This window comes from Cucumis melo, chromosome 2 (genome assembly GCF_025177605.1).
Source record: "Cucumis melo cultivar AY chromosome 2, USDA_Cmelo_AY_1.0, whole genome shotgun sequence".
Classification (NCBI taxonomy): domain Eukaryota; kingdom Viridiplantae; phylum Streptophyta; class Magnoliopsida; order Cucurbitales; family Cucurbitaceae; genus Cucumis; species Cucumis melo.
In genome coordinates this window covers 10,252,192-10,269,388 of record NC_066858.1, presented here as the reverse complement: position 1 = coordinate 10,269,388, position 17,197 = coordinate 10,252,192, and the positions used below count along the sequence as shown (strand labels likewise).

General features: G+C 36.3%; 1 protein-coding gene across 3 annotated transcripts in view; it reads right to left on the bottom strand.

The window, feature by feature from the left end:
* LOC103487214 (zinc finger CCCH domain-containing protein 16) overlaps positions 1-14,901 on the bottom strand; it is a 43,383-nt gene extending 28,482 nt beyond the window's left edge. Inside the window, exons 1-2 of one of the 3 annotated variants that reach the window (XM_008445445.3) lie at positions 14,633-14,901; positions 11,927-12,071 (exon numbers count right to left, since the gene is read on the bottom strand). In XM_008445445.3, coding sequence (XP_008443667.1) covers positions 11,927-12,071; positions 14,633-14,676 — 189 coding nt within the window. In that variant the 5' untranslated portion in view covers positions 14,677-14,901. Of the gene's footprint in view, positions 1-552; positions 1,088-11,926; positions 12,072-14,632 lie in introns of those variants that run through there. The other 2 variants (XM_008445446.3, XM_051081662.1) reach the window with 2 other exon arrangements.
* Between the last annotated feature and the right edge of the window lie 2,296 nt (positions 14,902-17,197).

Genomic DNA, 17,197 nt, shown 5'->3' with positions numbered 1-17,197 from the left:
GAAAGGTATCTCCATAGGAGATTTAGTTAGTAGTTCTTGTTGGGTCATGGCCTGGTTAAAAAATTTATTGGTAATGGTTGCAGCGTAAACTTTTTCTTTCATGAGAAACAAAATTATTGGAAATGCTGGATTTCCTTTATAATTTTGAAATATTAGATATTTATTACGTGTATATTGTTCATTCCATATTTGTAAGAATTTTTCTTCCCTGGTAATTGGGCTTTTGTCAATATTTGATTCATAATATATAAAAATTCCCAATTCAACTGGGAAAAATGAAAGAATATAAGAAGAAAAAAGAAAACCAAACAGAAGGTGCCAAAATAGAACTAACTATGAATAAATCAAAAAGAACAAGGCCAAGCAAATAACAACAATGAATGTAATAATTATAGTAAACCTCATAATTAGATCATTGGTTTGTACTCTCAAGATTGAAAACAACTTCTCTCTAAAAGGTAAGTTCTCTCTTCTTTCTCCTCTCTCCTCTCTCCTATCTTCTGTCTTCTTTCTTCTCTCGGGAGTGACAAGAATGTCAAAATTCAGAGCTACCTTTGGTTGGATTCTGAGATGTTTCATTTGGCCGGTCACTAGGAGTCAACAATATATCCATGTTCCTGTGCGTACTTCTTAGCAAGGCTGGCATTCCTTCCTTCAATTGCTTAATGTTTTTTAAACAAAGATGTTACACTTGTTAGATAACCATGGAGGCAACTGATTTCGAAAGCTTCAAATTTTCAACACGGTCTGCCCCGAGTGTTCTTCTCCTCGTTGAGACACAACTTGATCTTTGGGGATATAGTAAAGGAAAATCAAAGCTCTCCATCCTCTGCTTCATCAACGAATACACAGACCACAATTAAAGTGTTGGAAAAGCCTCATGCGCAGTCCCCTGTTCCAGAGATGTAAAGAAAAGGCCTCAAGTGCAGTCCCCTATTCTAGCAAAGGAAAAACAGACCAATACCTCCTACCAGATACAAAAGAATTTTGACGTATTTAAGGAAGATGTCAGCGATCTATGGATTGTATCAAAGCTGTTTGTGTCTGGTGATTGGAACGAGATCACCAAATCACTTGAAGACTTCTTCCAAATGTTTTTTTTTTTTTTTAAACGGAGACAAACTTCTTTATTAATAATAAAACTCAAAGTACAAGAGAACTATACAATGAGTAATAAAGAAGCCTATAAGAGGAATCCTGGGGATCAGAAGGAACATCCGGACATCTCAACTAAGTTGACACCCCTTTAGCGCCAAACATCATATCCCAAAGAAATGAAACTGTAGGTGATATATAATTAAATTTGCTTTCAACCACCAACTTAAACTTCTGGGTGAATTGGTGGTTTAATATGGTATCAAAGCAGGTGGTCCAAGGAGGTCCTGTGTTCAAGCCCCTGCTTTGTCGTTTCCTCCCCAATTAAAATTAATTTCCACTTTTTGGGCCTTTCAAATACTTCAGCCCGTAAGTGAGGTAAAATTGATTTTCACTTGTTTGGGTCTTTCAGGTATTTCAAGCCTACAAGTGAGGGGGAGTGTTGGTGATATATAATTAAATTTGTCTTCGACCACTAGCTTAAGCTTTTGGGTAAAAAACCAAATTAAAAATAATCAATGTCCAGCTTAATACAATAGGCCGAGACAAAGGAAACTATCAAAAATAAGGCAGCAATACAAACCAGAAAATAAGTCAAACGCCTGTGAAGGCCAAAACATGAAAATACTATGGCTAAGGTAGGGAGAAAATGAAGCAATACACCAAGACTTCAAAAAGCTCGGAACTAAAAAAGAGGCCTGCTATAAGAAACTTTCAAAATCGAGTATTCTCCAATCGAAATCACCAACTATAGGTTGAGAGAGAAAAAGTTCCCAATTGAGGCAAATGTCTTGAATGGAGTAATTCTAAAACTTCTTATTTAAAGAGCACCAAGCTACTGCGTTGTGTTATGCAGAGCAAACAATTTCTGACCTTGGTCTAGCCTTATATTAAAAAAGTCCGTTGGTTACTCTCGAACCAAATTTCTGCAAGGAGAGCTTTGGACATGTTTACCCATATTAACCGTGGTTTCTTAGATATAAACAGACCAGCCAAAAGCAGAAATACATTTGAGCTTAGGGACCCATCAAAAACCCAATCAATTCTAAAGATAGAGAATATACTACTCCAGCAAAAGGATGAAAAGGGACGGATCATAAAGAGATGAAGAAGGTCCTCATTAGCCTTCATACAAAGAGGACAGACCGAAGGAAGAAGGCACTTATTAGGGGATTTCCTTTGCAAGATTTCTGAACAGTTAAGGGCCTCAAAAACCATAATCCAGATCAGAATATTAATTCTCCGAGGGCTGCTTGATTTCCACATAACTTTAAATAAGTGTTTGGCCCATGAGAGAGGCAGTTTGTAGGTGAACCAAATGAACAGTGTAACGACCTTAATGGTCAATGGACCAATGTCCATAATCTTCCAAATCTCACTTTTTCAAACGAAAGAAGGTATAATAAGGATTGAAATTCTGCAATTTCATCTTCTTTCGAACATCTTCTAAAAGATAAGGACCAAGATAAAGTTTCAATATCCCAATGTGCTGCAACCGAGCCATTGGGCAACAAAGCAATTCTAAAAAGCTTGGAAAATTGATCCTTGAGAGGGATGGCACCAACCCAAATATCTGTCCAGAATCCGATTCTACAACCATTGCCAAGTTTAGATAAAGCTATTGATTCCACCGACCTCCACACTCTTGAAATACTTACCCATGGACTCCTTAGGCTATTACCGGACTTTCCCATTGCAAACCAGTCAAATGCCTCTTTGCCATGGATGCTTCTTATTATTTGCTCCATAAAGCTGTCTCTTCCTTTGAAAATCTCCACCCCCACTAAGCAAGCAAAGCAGTGTTATGTACTTTAATGCCACCTAAGCCGAGACCCCATCCTTTATCGACAGAATAACCTTGCTCCAATTCACAAGGTGATTGATTTTCCTGCCAACATAACCTTCCCAAAAGAAATTCCTCATAATTTTCTCCAAACAGAGGATTAATAATCTTCCAATGTTATTATTAATCCTTTGTTTGCCGACAATGTGTTTGTTAAATTAAATCAAGGTAAGTTGGATGATTTATGCCAAAATAATATGATGGGAGAGAGGGCATATTTGCCTGGAGTTTATCTTGTTAGTCATGATAAGGCCACATGACAGATTTCCACCGGGTAGAATGACGAGAGGAATGAGAAGATTTAACAGTTTATAGAAGAAAGTAGCTTGCTGGAGATTCCTTTAGCCAATGGAAGGTTCTCGTGGGTTAGAGATGGTAACACAAATTCAAGATCTCTCATTGATAGATTCTTAATCCAAAAGATTGGGATGAAAGATTTGACAAAAAGAGTTAAATTCTTTCAAGCTTCGAAAATCCTCAAGCACTACATCCGGAGGCAAACTTCATTCAACAACTTATGGACAGTCTTATTAAAATCTAAATTGATTGGAGGATGTGCTTTCAAAGCTCCAACTTTAGCCCCTTCTCGAATTCACCGTTCTGAGCAATCCATTTTAGAAAGAAAAAAAATCCATATCTCTTGGAGGTATGCAGCACTAAAATTCAGACCTCTGCTTACTTCAACAGGTCAGTAAATTCAGTCTCTTCTACCAAGCATTTCAACTACTCGGAACTTCCCAACTCTAACACTAAAGTAACTTTGTTGCAAGGCTCCCTCTGTCATGTTACCATTTCCTCTAAGAAGCTATTTACGAAGGCTTTGGATTCGCTCTTCAGTGTCAGCAGTGAGAAGACGATGGGTATCCTTAATGGTTTTGAACCCAAGAGTGATGCAGAAATTGAAGGGGCAGACCTTATTGCCTCTTAATTGATGAAGATGTCACCCATCCTATCAAAGTCTTCCCGGAATTGCCTAAGGATCTATTGTCCTTAGTCAATGATTGTGGTATCATATTGGTTTAAAGAGACAGCCTAGTCTTAAAAAAACAATGACTCTCTCCTCCCTCCTCTCTCCTCCTTTCCTTCCTTCCTTTCGTCCCTAACCACACTCCCGGCTCCCTTTTTCTCCTCCGACATTTGTCATCCTTCTTCTCCAGTAAGTTCCATAGAGTCTGAATCTTCTTGCCCATCCTATTTCATTGGTTGTCTAATTTTGGTGAAAATAAAAGTAGAAAGATGCAAAGTAGTGAATGCCCCATACTGTATTTGGTTCGACAAAGATTACTTCCATATAGAAGACGTGGAAGCTTGGAAGATCTTGTCATTATCAGACACTCAAATCAGACGGTTCTTGAAGGAAATTTTTGAATTATTGCGTGCCTCGAGAATGGTTTTTTCTTCGAAACGGTTTTGACGATTTTGGAAGCACAAGGCTCTTAAAATTTAGGTCAAAAGTAGCTCTGGTTATGAGGTGTGTAGCTTGGAAGAGGAACAAAAATTTATTCTTCATCCATATTCGTTCTAGTGTCTCTCGACAGGGTTGGAAATTCTTTCACAAAATGTTGGAAAGATTCTTGATGAAGCACGATTACTCGATTTGGTACAGAAATCATCTTCAGGCCTCCTTGCAGCCTCCTTCTGAGTCGCTAAGAGCAAGTTATGCTGAAAAGGTGATGCTTAATGGACCCTCTGTTCAACAATTGATAAAACAAAGCATTTCTTCCCCTCTTCTGACCGGAACTCAACACTGGGTCATTAAAAATCCAAAAGTTTTAAAATAAGACTTTGATAATCTATGGATTATTTCAAGATTATTTGTGTTTGATGATTGGAAGGAAATTAGAAAAACATTGGAAGATCTTTTTCAATAGAAAATATTCATTAATCCATTGTTCGCAGAGAATGCTTTGATTAAATTGGTTGAAGGATCTCTAGAAGAGTTTGTTGGAAAAGAAGAGGTGTGGCAAGTAATGGGTCCTTTTCATTTAAAGTTTGAGAAATGGAGTAAAAATAAACATAGCAGACCATGTTTTATTGAAGGCTATGGAGGATGGATTAAAATAAAAAACCTCTCTCTTGATTATTAAAGCAATCAAACGTTCAAAGTTATAGGAGATCACTTTGGAGGTCTGGAAAATATCACTTCTAAAACGCTCAACCTTCTAAATGTTTCCGAAGCAAAGTTCAAGTTAAAAGAAACCAACGTGGTCTTGTACCAGCTACATTAGAAATAAAAGACTTTAGCCGAGGGAATTTTTTCTTACACTTCAGTGATTTTGAGCAAATTGAGCCTCCTCCATTAACCAAGGGCCATTTATCATTTGAGGATTTTTCAAACCCATTTTACTTGCAAAGAATAAACCAGACTTTAAAAGTTGAAGGAGTTCATTGATGATTCATTCTTCCCAAAGCGGGTGGAATATCTAAGATCAATCCAAAAAATTCCTTCATATACAGGGAATCCTTTTGAAGCTTTGAAACAGGGAGCTCGCCAGATTTTAGCCTCGCTGACACCAACTACCTCCCCTAAAGTGGCGGTGTTTTTAAATTTGGACTCCAAGGAAAGTAGTGTGAACTTGGTTGGATTCGAAGAGTCACACTTAAGAAGGAGAGAGAATAAGAAATTTTGTTTTGAAAGAAACAAGAAAGAAGATGTTGAAGAGTCACTTTTAATGAAGAAAGAGAAAAATACTGATGGATTTTCTTTTACAGCTGGAAAGTCCCCTCAACCATCTAGCAGCCCTCTTTTTGTTTCAGCTGCTATTTTCCAGATGAAAACATCGGTTGCTGCCCCTCCTTTCAACCCTTCATCTTCAGCTCCCATCTCCTGTTCTTCTCTTTTTTCCTAATCAAAAGGCTCCCGAGGAAATTTGAGAAGAAATAATTTTTCCAAGATCTTCCCACATTACCTCAAGCCATTTCCGAAGTATTTTATTCGGAAGAAAAAATCAAAAAAGATTATGGCAAAACGTTCCTTAAAAGCCCAGATTTTAGATGATCAAGTGCTCGTTTTGCTTTAGGAAAATATTGCCCATTCTCTTTCATCAGCTTATTCCACAGCTCCAAGTTGTTCGTAGAGGCTAATCCTGATTTATTGGAAGTTAGTTGCACCAAAATTCAAGCCCCAACCCGTTCTTCTAAGTCGTTTTCTCATCATCCTCACTCTACCCAGTTTAAGTACTTTGAGTTCTCTTTGCCCAACTCACAAGGTAATTTCTGAAGGGCTCTCCAAGAAAAACCCCTCTCAATCAATCCAACAAGAAGGGTGAGCTTCTTTCGACTCCCCTTTCAGTGTTAATAGTGAGGAATTGGAGCATTTGGATAGGTCAATCGAACTTGAAAGTTAGAAATATTTTAAGACTCTAGAAACAGATCTCAATGCCCTGTTTCAATGAGAGGAAGAGTCAAGATTCGCAAAGTTGCCTTCTGCTACTCGTTCATGTCCCCAGTCTTGTAAAATACCAGATCATTTAAAATCAATAGTGGCTGATTGTGGAATTATCCTAATTTGATTCTTCAGCAGTTTAATGTATTTCTCCTCAATGCTAGACCAACTTTAGTCTTTCTTGGATTTCCCTTTATATGGGTGGCAAGTAAATCCTTCACCTCGATGCTTAATAGTAGAAGACTTTTTCGAGCTTCCTTTGGATTCTAGATTAATTTGGCTATGCAATTTCGAGGCAGCCAGTTGCATCTTCTTGCAATTTTTTAGTTTCAGATTAGTTCTTTATGAGATGATTTTGCATTATCTTTGCATTTAGATTTCTTCGGATATGGTTTTATTTAGTTTGGTCTCTTATATGTTTAGCTTTATCTCTTCTATTTGGAATTTGTTTTGTAGCTTTTTTTTGTAGAGGTAAACTGGATTTTCTCTTTTCTCTTGCTCTTAGTACAATACTCTTGTACTATGAGCTTAAGACTCGTAATAATTTAAGAGGCTTGTCTCCGTTTCAAAAAAAAAAAAAAAAGAGACGGCCTAGTTTTAATTTCTCTCATCCAGCCCCATGAAGATAGTTTCTTGGAACACAAGGGGCCTAAAGACATCTTAAAACGAGCAGCCCTAAAAAAAATCATGAAAATTGTAATCCGAACATTGTCATGATTCAAGAATCAAAAATGGCAGATATCAATTCTGTTTTCATAAAATCACTATGGAGCTTTAGAGACATCGGTTGGGAATTTGTGAAATCAGTTGGCTCTTTTGGAGGGATTTTGACTGTGGTATAGCAGTTTGATTTCAGTTATTGAGGTAATCGAAGGGCGTTTTTCCTTATCAATAAAATGTCTTTCCTTATGTAAGCAGAAATTTTGGACTACTAATGCGTATGGGCCCTCCGGGTATAGAGAAAGAAAGTTGATTTCGCCCGAATTGTCCTCCCTTACAATATGTTCGGCTAAGGCATGGTTTTCAGGTGGTGACTTTAACATCACTAGATGGGCTCATGAAAGATTTCCTCTCGGCAGAAGCACAAGAGGTATATCTCTGTTTAACAAATTCATTGATGCAGCCAACGTCACGGCATTACCTTTACAAAATAGGAGGTACAATTGGTCTAGGGATGGTGACTCCCCTTCCAGATCTTTGCTAGATAGATTCTTGAAAATTCCCGGGTTACCTGCAAAGCTTGCATTTTCCCCAACAATTTCCCACTATTATTGGAGGCCGGTGCAATCATTTGGGGTCCCTCTCCCTTTCGTTTTTGTAACAGTTGGTTGATGTCCAATGATTGTAATCAATTAATTGAAGCTACAGTCTCCAATTTCACTCATCAAAGCTGGGCTGGTTTCATATTATACGACCAATGGAGAAAGATTAAGATGGCTGTTAAAGCTTGGCGTTTCTCTATGCAAGCCAAGTTAAAAGAAAAAGAAAAACCCTTACTGTCGGAGCTGGAAATTTGTAATGCTACAGCAGATTTGCTTGGTCTAAATGAGGAGGAGTGTGTTTTCAGATCAGCTTCGTAAGCTGAACTCCTCGGTATTTACCAACATCAAGAGCGTAATCTCATTCAGAAAAGTAAGCTCAATTGGCTGTCAGTTGAGGATGAAAATTCTGGTTTTTTCCACTGTTTTTTGATGCAAAGAAAAGGGAAAACCTAATATCAGAAATGAAGGATGATAATAGGGTGGTTACAAGTTCTTCCTGAGACATAGAAAGGATTGTCCTGGGCTTCTTTGAGAATCTTTACAATAAAATCCCCAGCGATAGATTCATTCCCCTCATCGATGAATGGCCTTATGTTGCAGCAAATCAGAATGCAGCCCTAGTTTCCCATTTTTCAGTACAGGAAATCTTTATGGCAAAAGCTCTTGCCGGAAACAAAACCCCAGGCCCTGGTAGTTTCACACACACCAAAAATAAAAAACAAAAATCATTGGTCTATTTTGAAGAACACTCGAGGCTTTGCTGGAGGACTTTCACAGAAATGGTAAGCTAAATGCCTGTGTCCACAAGAACTTTATATGTCTTGTGCAGAAAAAAGAAAATGCCTCAATTATGAAAGATTTTCGCCAATCAGCCTCACCACCTTATCTTATAAGGTAGTAACTAAAGTCCTAGCAGAACGAGTGAAATTAGTCATGGATTCAATCATCAGCCCCTTCCAAAGTGCTTTTATTGAAGAAGACAGATTCTTGACCTAGTCTTGATTGCTAACGAGGCTGTTGAAGACTATAGAGCTAAAGGAAAAAGGGTTGGATCTTAAAGCTCGATCTTGAAAAGGTCTTTGACCGAGTGGATTGGAGCTTCCTTGAGAAGGTTTTACTCCATAAAAAATTTAGTTCCAAATGGACAGCATGGATGATGGGTTGCTTGAAGAACCTTAAATTCTCCGTTTTCATTAATGAGAAGCCAAGGGGCCGAATCATAGCTTCTAGAGGAATCTATCAAGGGGACCCCCTTTCGCCCTTCTTATTCCTCCTTGTAAGTGAGAGGTATTAGTAGCCATCATCAACAAACTCCACATAAATAGGCAATATGAGGGTTTCCTTGTTAGTAAGGATTTGATCCACCTTCCCTTGCTCCATTTCGCCAATGACACCTCCTTTTCTGCAAATATGATGAATGGATGCTTCTCAAGCTAAAGGAAGCCATTAGGCTCTTTGAATGGTGTTCAGAGGAGAGTTAATTGGGAAAAATCAGCTCTTAGTGGTGTAAATGTGAGTGAGGATGTCTTGTTCCAAACAGCAGCCCGACTTGGTTGCAAGGCAAAAAAAACTACTCAGCTTATACTTAGGTCTCCCTTTAGGAGGCTACCCAAGGCGAAAGGAGTTTTGGCAACCAGTCATAGATAGAGTTCATAAGAAATTAGATAGATGGAAGTGTTTTAACATCTCGAAGGTAGACACACCCTATGCAATGTTATTTTGGCTAGCCTACCTACATACTATCTATCTTTGTTCTCTATCCCCGGGAATGTGGCAATTTCTTGAGAAAAAATTATGAGGAACTTCTTTTGGAAAGGCTTTGCTGGTGGCAAGCTCAATCATCTTGTGAAATGGAGTTTGGTTCCTTTCCATTAAAGGATGGGGGCCTTGGCTTAGGGGCATTAAAATTCACAATTTAGCTTTGCTTGCTAAGAGGGGATGGAGATATTCAAAGGAGGAAACAGCCTTTTGGAGGAAAATTATTAGTAGCATCCACGGCAAATAGGCTTTTGACTGGTTTACTTTGGGAAAGGCTGGAAATAGCCTAAGGAGTAAGGGGTTAGTATCTCTAGAGTGTGGTCGGTGGAACCACTAGCTCTATTTAAACTCGACAATGGCAATAGAATCGACTTTTGGACAGATATTTGGGTTGGCTCCTCTTCTCTTGAGGACTTTTTTCATTGCTTTACAAAATTGCCTTATTACCCCACAGCTCGGTTGTTGATCATTGGGATTTTGATACCCTATCTTGGTCCCTTTCGTTTAGAAGAAGCTTGAAAGAAGAGGAAATTGCAGAATTCAGCTCCTTATTAGCTCTCCTCTCGCCTAAAAAGGTGGACTATAAAATTTGGTCAATTGGCCAGCATGGCAGTTTCACGGTCAAATCTCTCTCGACCTTATTTCTGCCTCCCCAATGGATAAAGATTATTTAAAGCCTTATAGAAGTCAAACAGCCCACGGAGAGTTAATATTCTGATTTGGATCATGCTTTTCGAGTCTCTTAATTGTGCAAATATTCTCCAAAAGAAGTCCCCCAACAAGTGCCTCCTGCCATCGATTTCCCCTCTTTATTTGAAGGCCAACGAGTCGTTACTCCACCTCTTTATGCTTTGTCCCTTTACTTCCTTTTGCTGGAACAGTCACTGCTCCATCTTTGATATTGCTTGGGTCTTTGAAGGTTCCCTTGGCTCCTCGGTGTCTCAACTTCTGGAGAGTCCATCTTTACCAAAGAAGCCTTGGTTTATGTGGTTAAATTTTGCCTATTCACAATAAAAGCACTTTGCATCTCAGAAATCATAGTAAGGACTTTTTCAACCCTATAACCTTAGCTAATATTTTATAGACACCGATAATGAAACTAATAAACCTATAGTCCTTAACCTCGTTGATCTTATTTTTTTTCTAGAAAGGAAACGACCTTGTTATTGATAATAATAAAGGTCAAAGTACAAAAGGTTTATAGAAAGAGCAAAACAAAAAGAGACCATATGATCAATAAACACACTCGAATATCTCAACTAGGTTGACACCCCCTTAGCATTCTCATCATATCCAAATAAAAACAGCCCACCTTGTTGATCTTATCCTTCATTAGGATAAGGCAAATAATGATTTCAAAATAGAAAGGGTCAAAATGCCCCTCTTAGAAAATTCCTTTAAAAAAATTTCCAGCTCCCCCCTTAAGGAGATCATAAATATCTTGAAAGAAGGCCATCAAGAAACTATCTAAACCAGGAGACTTACTTCTATCATAACTAAAGACAGCATTTCTGATTTCTTCCAAAGAAAACGAACGAACCAAATCTTGCCATCCCTTTTGTAAATGGAACTCCAGTCAAAACCTTGAATGGAGTGTTCCAGAGTAACCCTCAACACCAACACCATTAAACTTGGAAAAAACAGGAAATAACCTCTTCCTCAATCCCTCTCTCATAAAAAACATCCCCTTCATCGTCCACTACTACAAGCACATTTTTTCTCTTGCATTTACATATGTTTTCTATTTTCAAGTTCTTTCAAGTATGGATATAATTAAATTGACTATAACCTATCAATTGAAAGTCTTTGGGATGATTGGTGGTTTAAAATAGTATCGAGGCAAAAGGTTTTATGTTCAAACCCTTCTAATTTTATTTCCTTTTACTTAATATTGATTTTGATATAAGCCTTTTCCTTGGATTGCACATTTTGTTTCAGCTCAGGTTCAAGCCTCTTCATGTTTGATCTGGATTAGTTTTTTTTTCTCTTGCACCCTTCTCTTTTCTGTGTATTTGTTTTGGTATTTTTGTATTTCAATTTCATTTCCTTGTATTTTGAGCATTAGTCTCTTCTTCTTTTATTAATGAAAAACTTAATTTCACATTCAAGAAAAAAAATGGTTTGAAATAATTTAATTTACTATAACCTACCAGCCTAATTTATGATATGACAAAAGTAGTAAATCTATCAGTAGATATACATATATTTTTATAAAACGATGCATCCCCAACATATTTGTGTCCAACTCCTACTTTATTATGTTGTATTGTCATATTTGTGTTGCCTCGTATGCATGCCCCATATTGACATATTTGTGTTATGTCATATCCAAGTCCCATATCTTTGCTTGTGCTACTTATGCTAATACAGGTCCACATCCAACATAATTAAGTCTTTCAATGGGTCTAGTGTTGTGTATGATATATAGTGGTAGTGGCATTCTTTCATGGGATCTAATGATATTTATGTGAATGAACTCCAACTCCTTATATAGACATTCGTGTACGTGTATAATTAAAAAAGTAATGTTGCTAGTCATAACTTCAACCATCTGTTATCATAAGGTTGCAAAAATGAGAAGACCTTAAATTGGTTTTGTTTGGATCCAAAATCAGCAACCGCTTTAGATTGACCGTTGTTAGGAACTCCAAATCCAAAGGGATTAGGTTTTTGTTGTGGTGCTTGCTGAGTGGCGTGGAGAAATTTGCACCCTTCACCATACTGACAACTGAAATATAAAAGATTAGGCAGTAAGTATAAAGCAGCACATAGATATAAATAAGTGGCACCAGTAACTCAACTTGGATAAATCCTAAAACAAAATATGATTTATTTGAGGGCGTGAAACAAGAGAAGAAAGAATGAGCCAAGAAAGAAAAAAAAGGTGTGATCCTAATGGCAAGTCATTTAAAAAATTCTTCTAATCTAATGGATAATTTAAATCTCTTCGTTTAGCTAGGCCATCAAGGTCTCATATTATAATTGTCAAAACTTGATAGTATATAAGAAGATGTTTCTTCTTCAATTAAAGAACTAACAACATGATTCCATCACGATCCAACAAAAGGGTTTCACATGTAAAGCCCATAAGGAAAAGGTTCTTTATGAAAATTGCAGTTAATTTATTAACATAAGAAAATACAACTTACAAAAAAAAACTCCGAGGAATAAGTATTTTTCCACCTGAGATGGAAATAACAAGATTACTGACCTAAGGGCTAACTATTGAATTCTACATCAGCTTTTAGACAATAATGATGCAATGTGTTCCTAAAACTAAGAATTTCAATTAAATAACTGACATGATACTTGATCGAATGATGTAAACCAAAATCTTGAAGACTCATCTTGAAGAAAAAACCCCTGTTTTATTATATCCATACGAAAGAAAGAAGGAGCTTTATATATAGGCTCAACTCCATCGGTCATTATTTACATATTAAGGAAAAAACCGGCAGCCGGTCAATTAAAAGACTAAAGAGCTAATTTTGAGTTTTAATTTTAGAATAGACTAATTTTCTTTTTCTTTCTTTTATATCCGTGGTGTTCGGACCAGCTTATGAGCACCTCGACCAGTCACACAGAACAATCCGCCCAACCCTACAATATTTTGGTGTCAAGAAAACTCGTATGAAATTAATTTCTAGGTAGGTGGCAACCATGGAATGAATTCATGATCTCTTAGTTAGTCATTGAAACTATGTCTCCATTTTTACCAGCAAGCCAACTCATGACAGTTTGTAACAGACTAATAATAACCAAGCTTTTAAATATTTTTCTTACTACAGTAATTACATCAACAAACTACCAATTTTAAGAATCTCTTAGATGTTGTTTGAGTGGATGAGTTGAGTTATACAATGTGAAATTAATATGTCAATGGAGTTAATAATTATGTGGAGTTACAAACTCTATGTTTAGAGTGCATACGTGAGTCATTATGCTAGGGGTAAATGGTGCAGCTTTTTGTAATTTAAAAAGGTATGATTTTCTTGTGGTTATTTTTGCTTACCTAACCTATTTTTGCTTACTTAACTTTTCATTTAATCCTTAAATTGTGAATATATTTTTTCAATGGCTTAGCTCTTAGTTGAGATGTTAACCTAAAACCATCACATATCATATCTTTTACAATTTTTTATATGTAACCATTGTACTTGAGGTAGACAAAACATTCTGGTTTCATTCAAACAACAAAACTACAATAAACTTTCACATAAGTGGAATGTACGAGTGTATTGTACACACCCACCAAAAATAAAAAACAAAAATCAAAAAAGAAAAGGTGAACAAGGGGTTAGGGTCTTTTATGACATTTTATATCAAATTGTAGTTAGGATTTATTATGATGTATGTTAGGTGTTGACAATGTGATCAAAGCCCCGTATTAGCTAGATAAAGAGATGATCATGGTATACAAGAGATAACAACTATCACCAATCATATGAGGCATTTTGGGTAAAACCAAAAGTAAAGCCACGAGGCTACATACTACTATACAAAACGACTAATAAACACCCAAAACACCATGAACGGATAATTTAAATTTGGTATTTAAAAACACTTTCACTGACCAAAGTTTCTTTTAGTCTATGAATAGTTGAATCGATAGTTAGAGTTAGTTGTTGGAGATATCAATGTAGGTCATTGAAGGTGATCATCAAAGTTAGTCACCAGAGGTGGTAGTACATGAAGTTGAATGTCAAAGGTGATCGCTGGAGATGATTGAAGTAACTCATCCCAACAATTCTTAAATGAAAAAGATATAAACACTATTGTTGAACAACCTGCACGTCCCCAGCCATTGAAAAAGCTTAAGCTATATCAACGAACATGGATGAATTATCCTAGAGAGATTATTGGATTTATATGCATAGTGCATTAAATTTGCACGTGCTGCAAAAGCATAATAAACATGCAGCATAAAAATGTAGCTTCAACGAACCTTTAACTCAAATTCCATTTACTCTCACATTTTATAATCAAATCAAAAAACTTGGGAAGCCTTAGAAGTATCTTACTTCCCTGAATGGATCAAATTTCAAACGCTGGTAGAATCAACTAAATCTCAGAGAGAACGTAACCCACCTAGTTCATTGCAGCTCGGTTCAAATTATCAAAAGTCTTAGTCTTCAGTACATTCGTAAAGGAAATAGATTCGGTGTTTGAAAGTCTCGGCACAAATGAGCAACTATAAACAATCGAGGAAGGGGAAAATAGGCTGAAATTGTCGAATATAGCGGTGGAAAAGCAATAAATAGACGAAAATATGAAGGAAATACACCGTACCTGCCACGCTGAAAATTTCTGCAATGTTGTTTCTTGTAATGCATAATTACTCTTTGCCCCTAGATTCCAGATTTCCTTGGCGATGAGTATTTCGAAAACGTTTTCATGAGAACTCTCTTTCAAGCTTCCATGTACGGCGCTATGGCGCGCCGCTATCACGTGTTTGTGCGCGTTCTAGTGGAGAAAAAACATGGATTCGAAACCCAATATAAAAAATAACTCTAATTAAAAAAAATGGAGGACAAAGACACATTCTCAGGAATAGCCACTTTTAGTTTTTTCCTTTTGAAAATAGAACGCTTTTTGTAAACTCGTTCATATATTTTTTTCTCGGTCCTTCTCGATCGAGATTATCATTGAGATTGTATTGTAAATGTTTGAAATTCAAATTGCTCTATCTTGAGAAATGACGAAACTACCCCTAATTTAAATAACCCTTCGTCTTCATGTTTACACAAATCGAATAATAATACTTTCTGTCCATGATGCAACTCGCGTTTACGGATTAGGTCATTGTGTCATGCCTTCATCTTCTCTTTATATATCTTAGCATTCTTGTAAGCTTGAGAACCCACCCATTGAGCTCGTGCAACTGTAGTTGCCTTGCCTCTCCTGCAGCATTATAGTCAAAATTCAACTTTTTGCACAACCACATCGCCCTGTACTCCAACTTCAGTGGTAGATGACAAGCTTTCCTGAAGACTGACATGTAAGGAAACATATCGATAAGTATCTTATAAGCAATCTTGTATGCCCATAACGCCGATTCCAGGTGATTGGCCCAGTCTTTTCAGGAAGTATTTCCCACCTTCTCCAATGTTGTCTTTATTTCCATATGAGAGACTTCTGTCGGACATTAACTTGTGGATGGTAAGTTGTGGCAGCCTTGTGGTTGGTTATATTTTGACACCAATTTGGCAATTATGCAATTATTGGAATTTATGTTCTAAAACTAGTTATTTGTAGTTTAAGATTATATTATATTCAATAAAGTGGTTATTGAGGACTTATTAGTGAAAATTGAATATTATAATCTTGAATTCAATAAACTAAGGTCCTAAAGCTACCTAATGTAGACTTGAACTTTATGTAAAGACATAAACATCGATCAAGTTCGAGTATATAACCTAAACGGTCTATAGTATATGAATGAGGTTGTGGACCTTATTCTTAGGACACTATGGATGCGGCCCACTTTAGGGTTAATAGATAGGTTGTTCCCTTAAGGACTGAATCCAAGTCTTGAACAAGAGACCCCACCCTCTCAATGAGAGGGATTCAGTTTATAGATTGAACCTAAAATCAATTGTTCAATAATGGATCAATAGGACTTAAGGAGTAAGATGTAGTATCAGGGGTAAAACGGTATTTTGACCAAATCGAGATTACGAACAATATGTAGAGGATTAACTTACTGATTATGGTTATATCAGATGGACACAAATATATCTATAGTGAGGGAATTGCAACTACGAAACTTTAGTGAAATGACCCGTTAGTTAACAAATGTTGATTAGCTCAGTTTAAAAGGGTTTAGTTAGCTAATCTCACATCGTTGAAGCACATGATCTATAGGTCTATTAGGTTCCCTTTTAGCTCATATGAAATTAATTTAGAACAATATGTTGGGTCTATTTGAAAAGTTTGAATTAGGTAAAGAGAGAGAACTGACAATATATATGTGATATAGTCGTCGATTCTCAGTAAAAAATAGAGTTTTATGTTTAAATGTGATTTAAATATTAAAAATATGAATGCAAATTCATATTCGAAAGCTCAAAATGAAGAAATAAAATTTCCATAGCGGAAGCGTATGAACGTTGTGCAAATGAAATTCAATTTGAAAAACAAAAATAATTTAGAGAAAACAAAAAGAAAAGCATAAACACGCTTCTATGAAGGAAAAGGCAAAAAATTCTAACCTTTCTAGAATCTTAAAAACACCTTGAATCTCCTAAGAATACCATGATGTCTTTCTTGTTATCCTCAAAGCGAAAATCAACAAAGAGTATTGGGCTTCTATGTGATTTGGTTCGGTGAAAAGAAAAACTTCTTTAGAGAATATTTTTTTTAGAATAAAGAGATCCTAAAGCACACACAAAGAGGAGGAAGATTGTATCTTAACCATAATAACAAAAAGAGAGAGGAGGGAAGTTATCGAATAACTCCCTCCTCCTCCCTCACAAGAATAACTCTATTAATTAAAAATATATTAACTAAAATAAAATAAAATAAATATAAACTTAAACCATATTATATATAATATAATATAACCAATTGTTTAGATCTCTCATATGACTTATAGTTCTAATATCACTCAAATCCATATTAATTTTAACCTATACTTTATTTATGAATCTTATTCATATGATTATTATTATTGAATCTTATTCGTAAACAGATCAGCAACGTTGTGCGTCAAAGCTATCTGTGTAACAATTACGTCCCTTTGATGCACTATATATCTCTTAGATCAAGTGATACTTACATTTAATATGCTTTCCACACTTGTGGCTTTTGGGCTCCATAGAATTAGTCACAACCCCACTGTTATCACAATAAAGA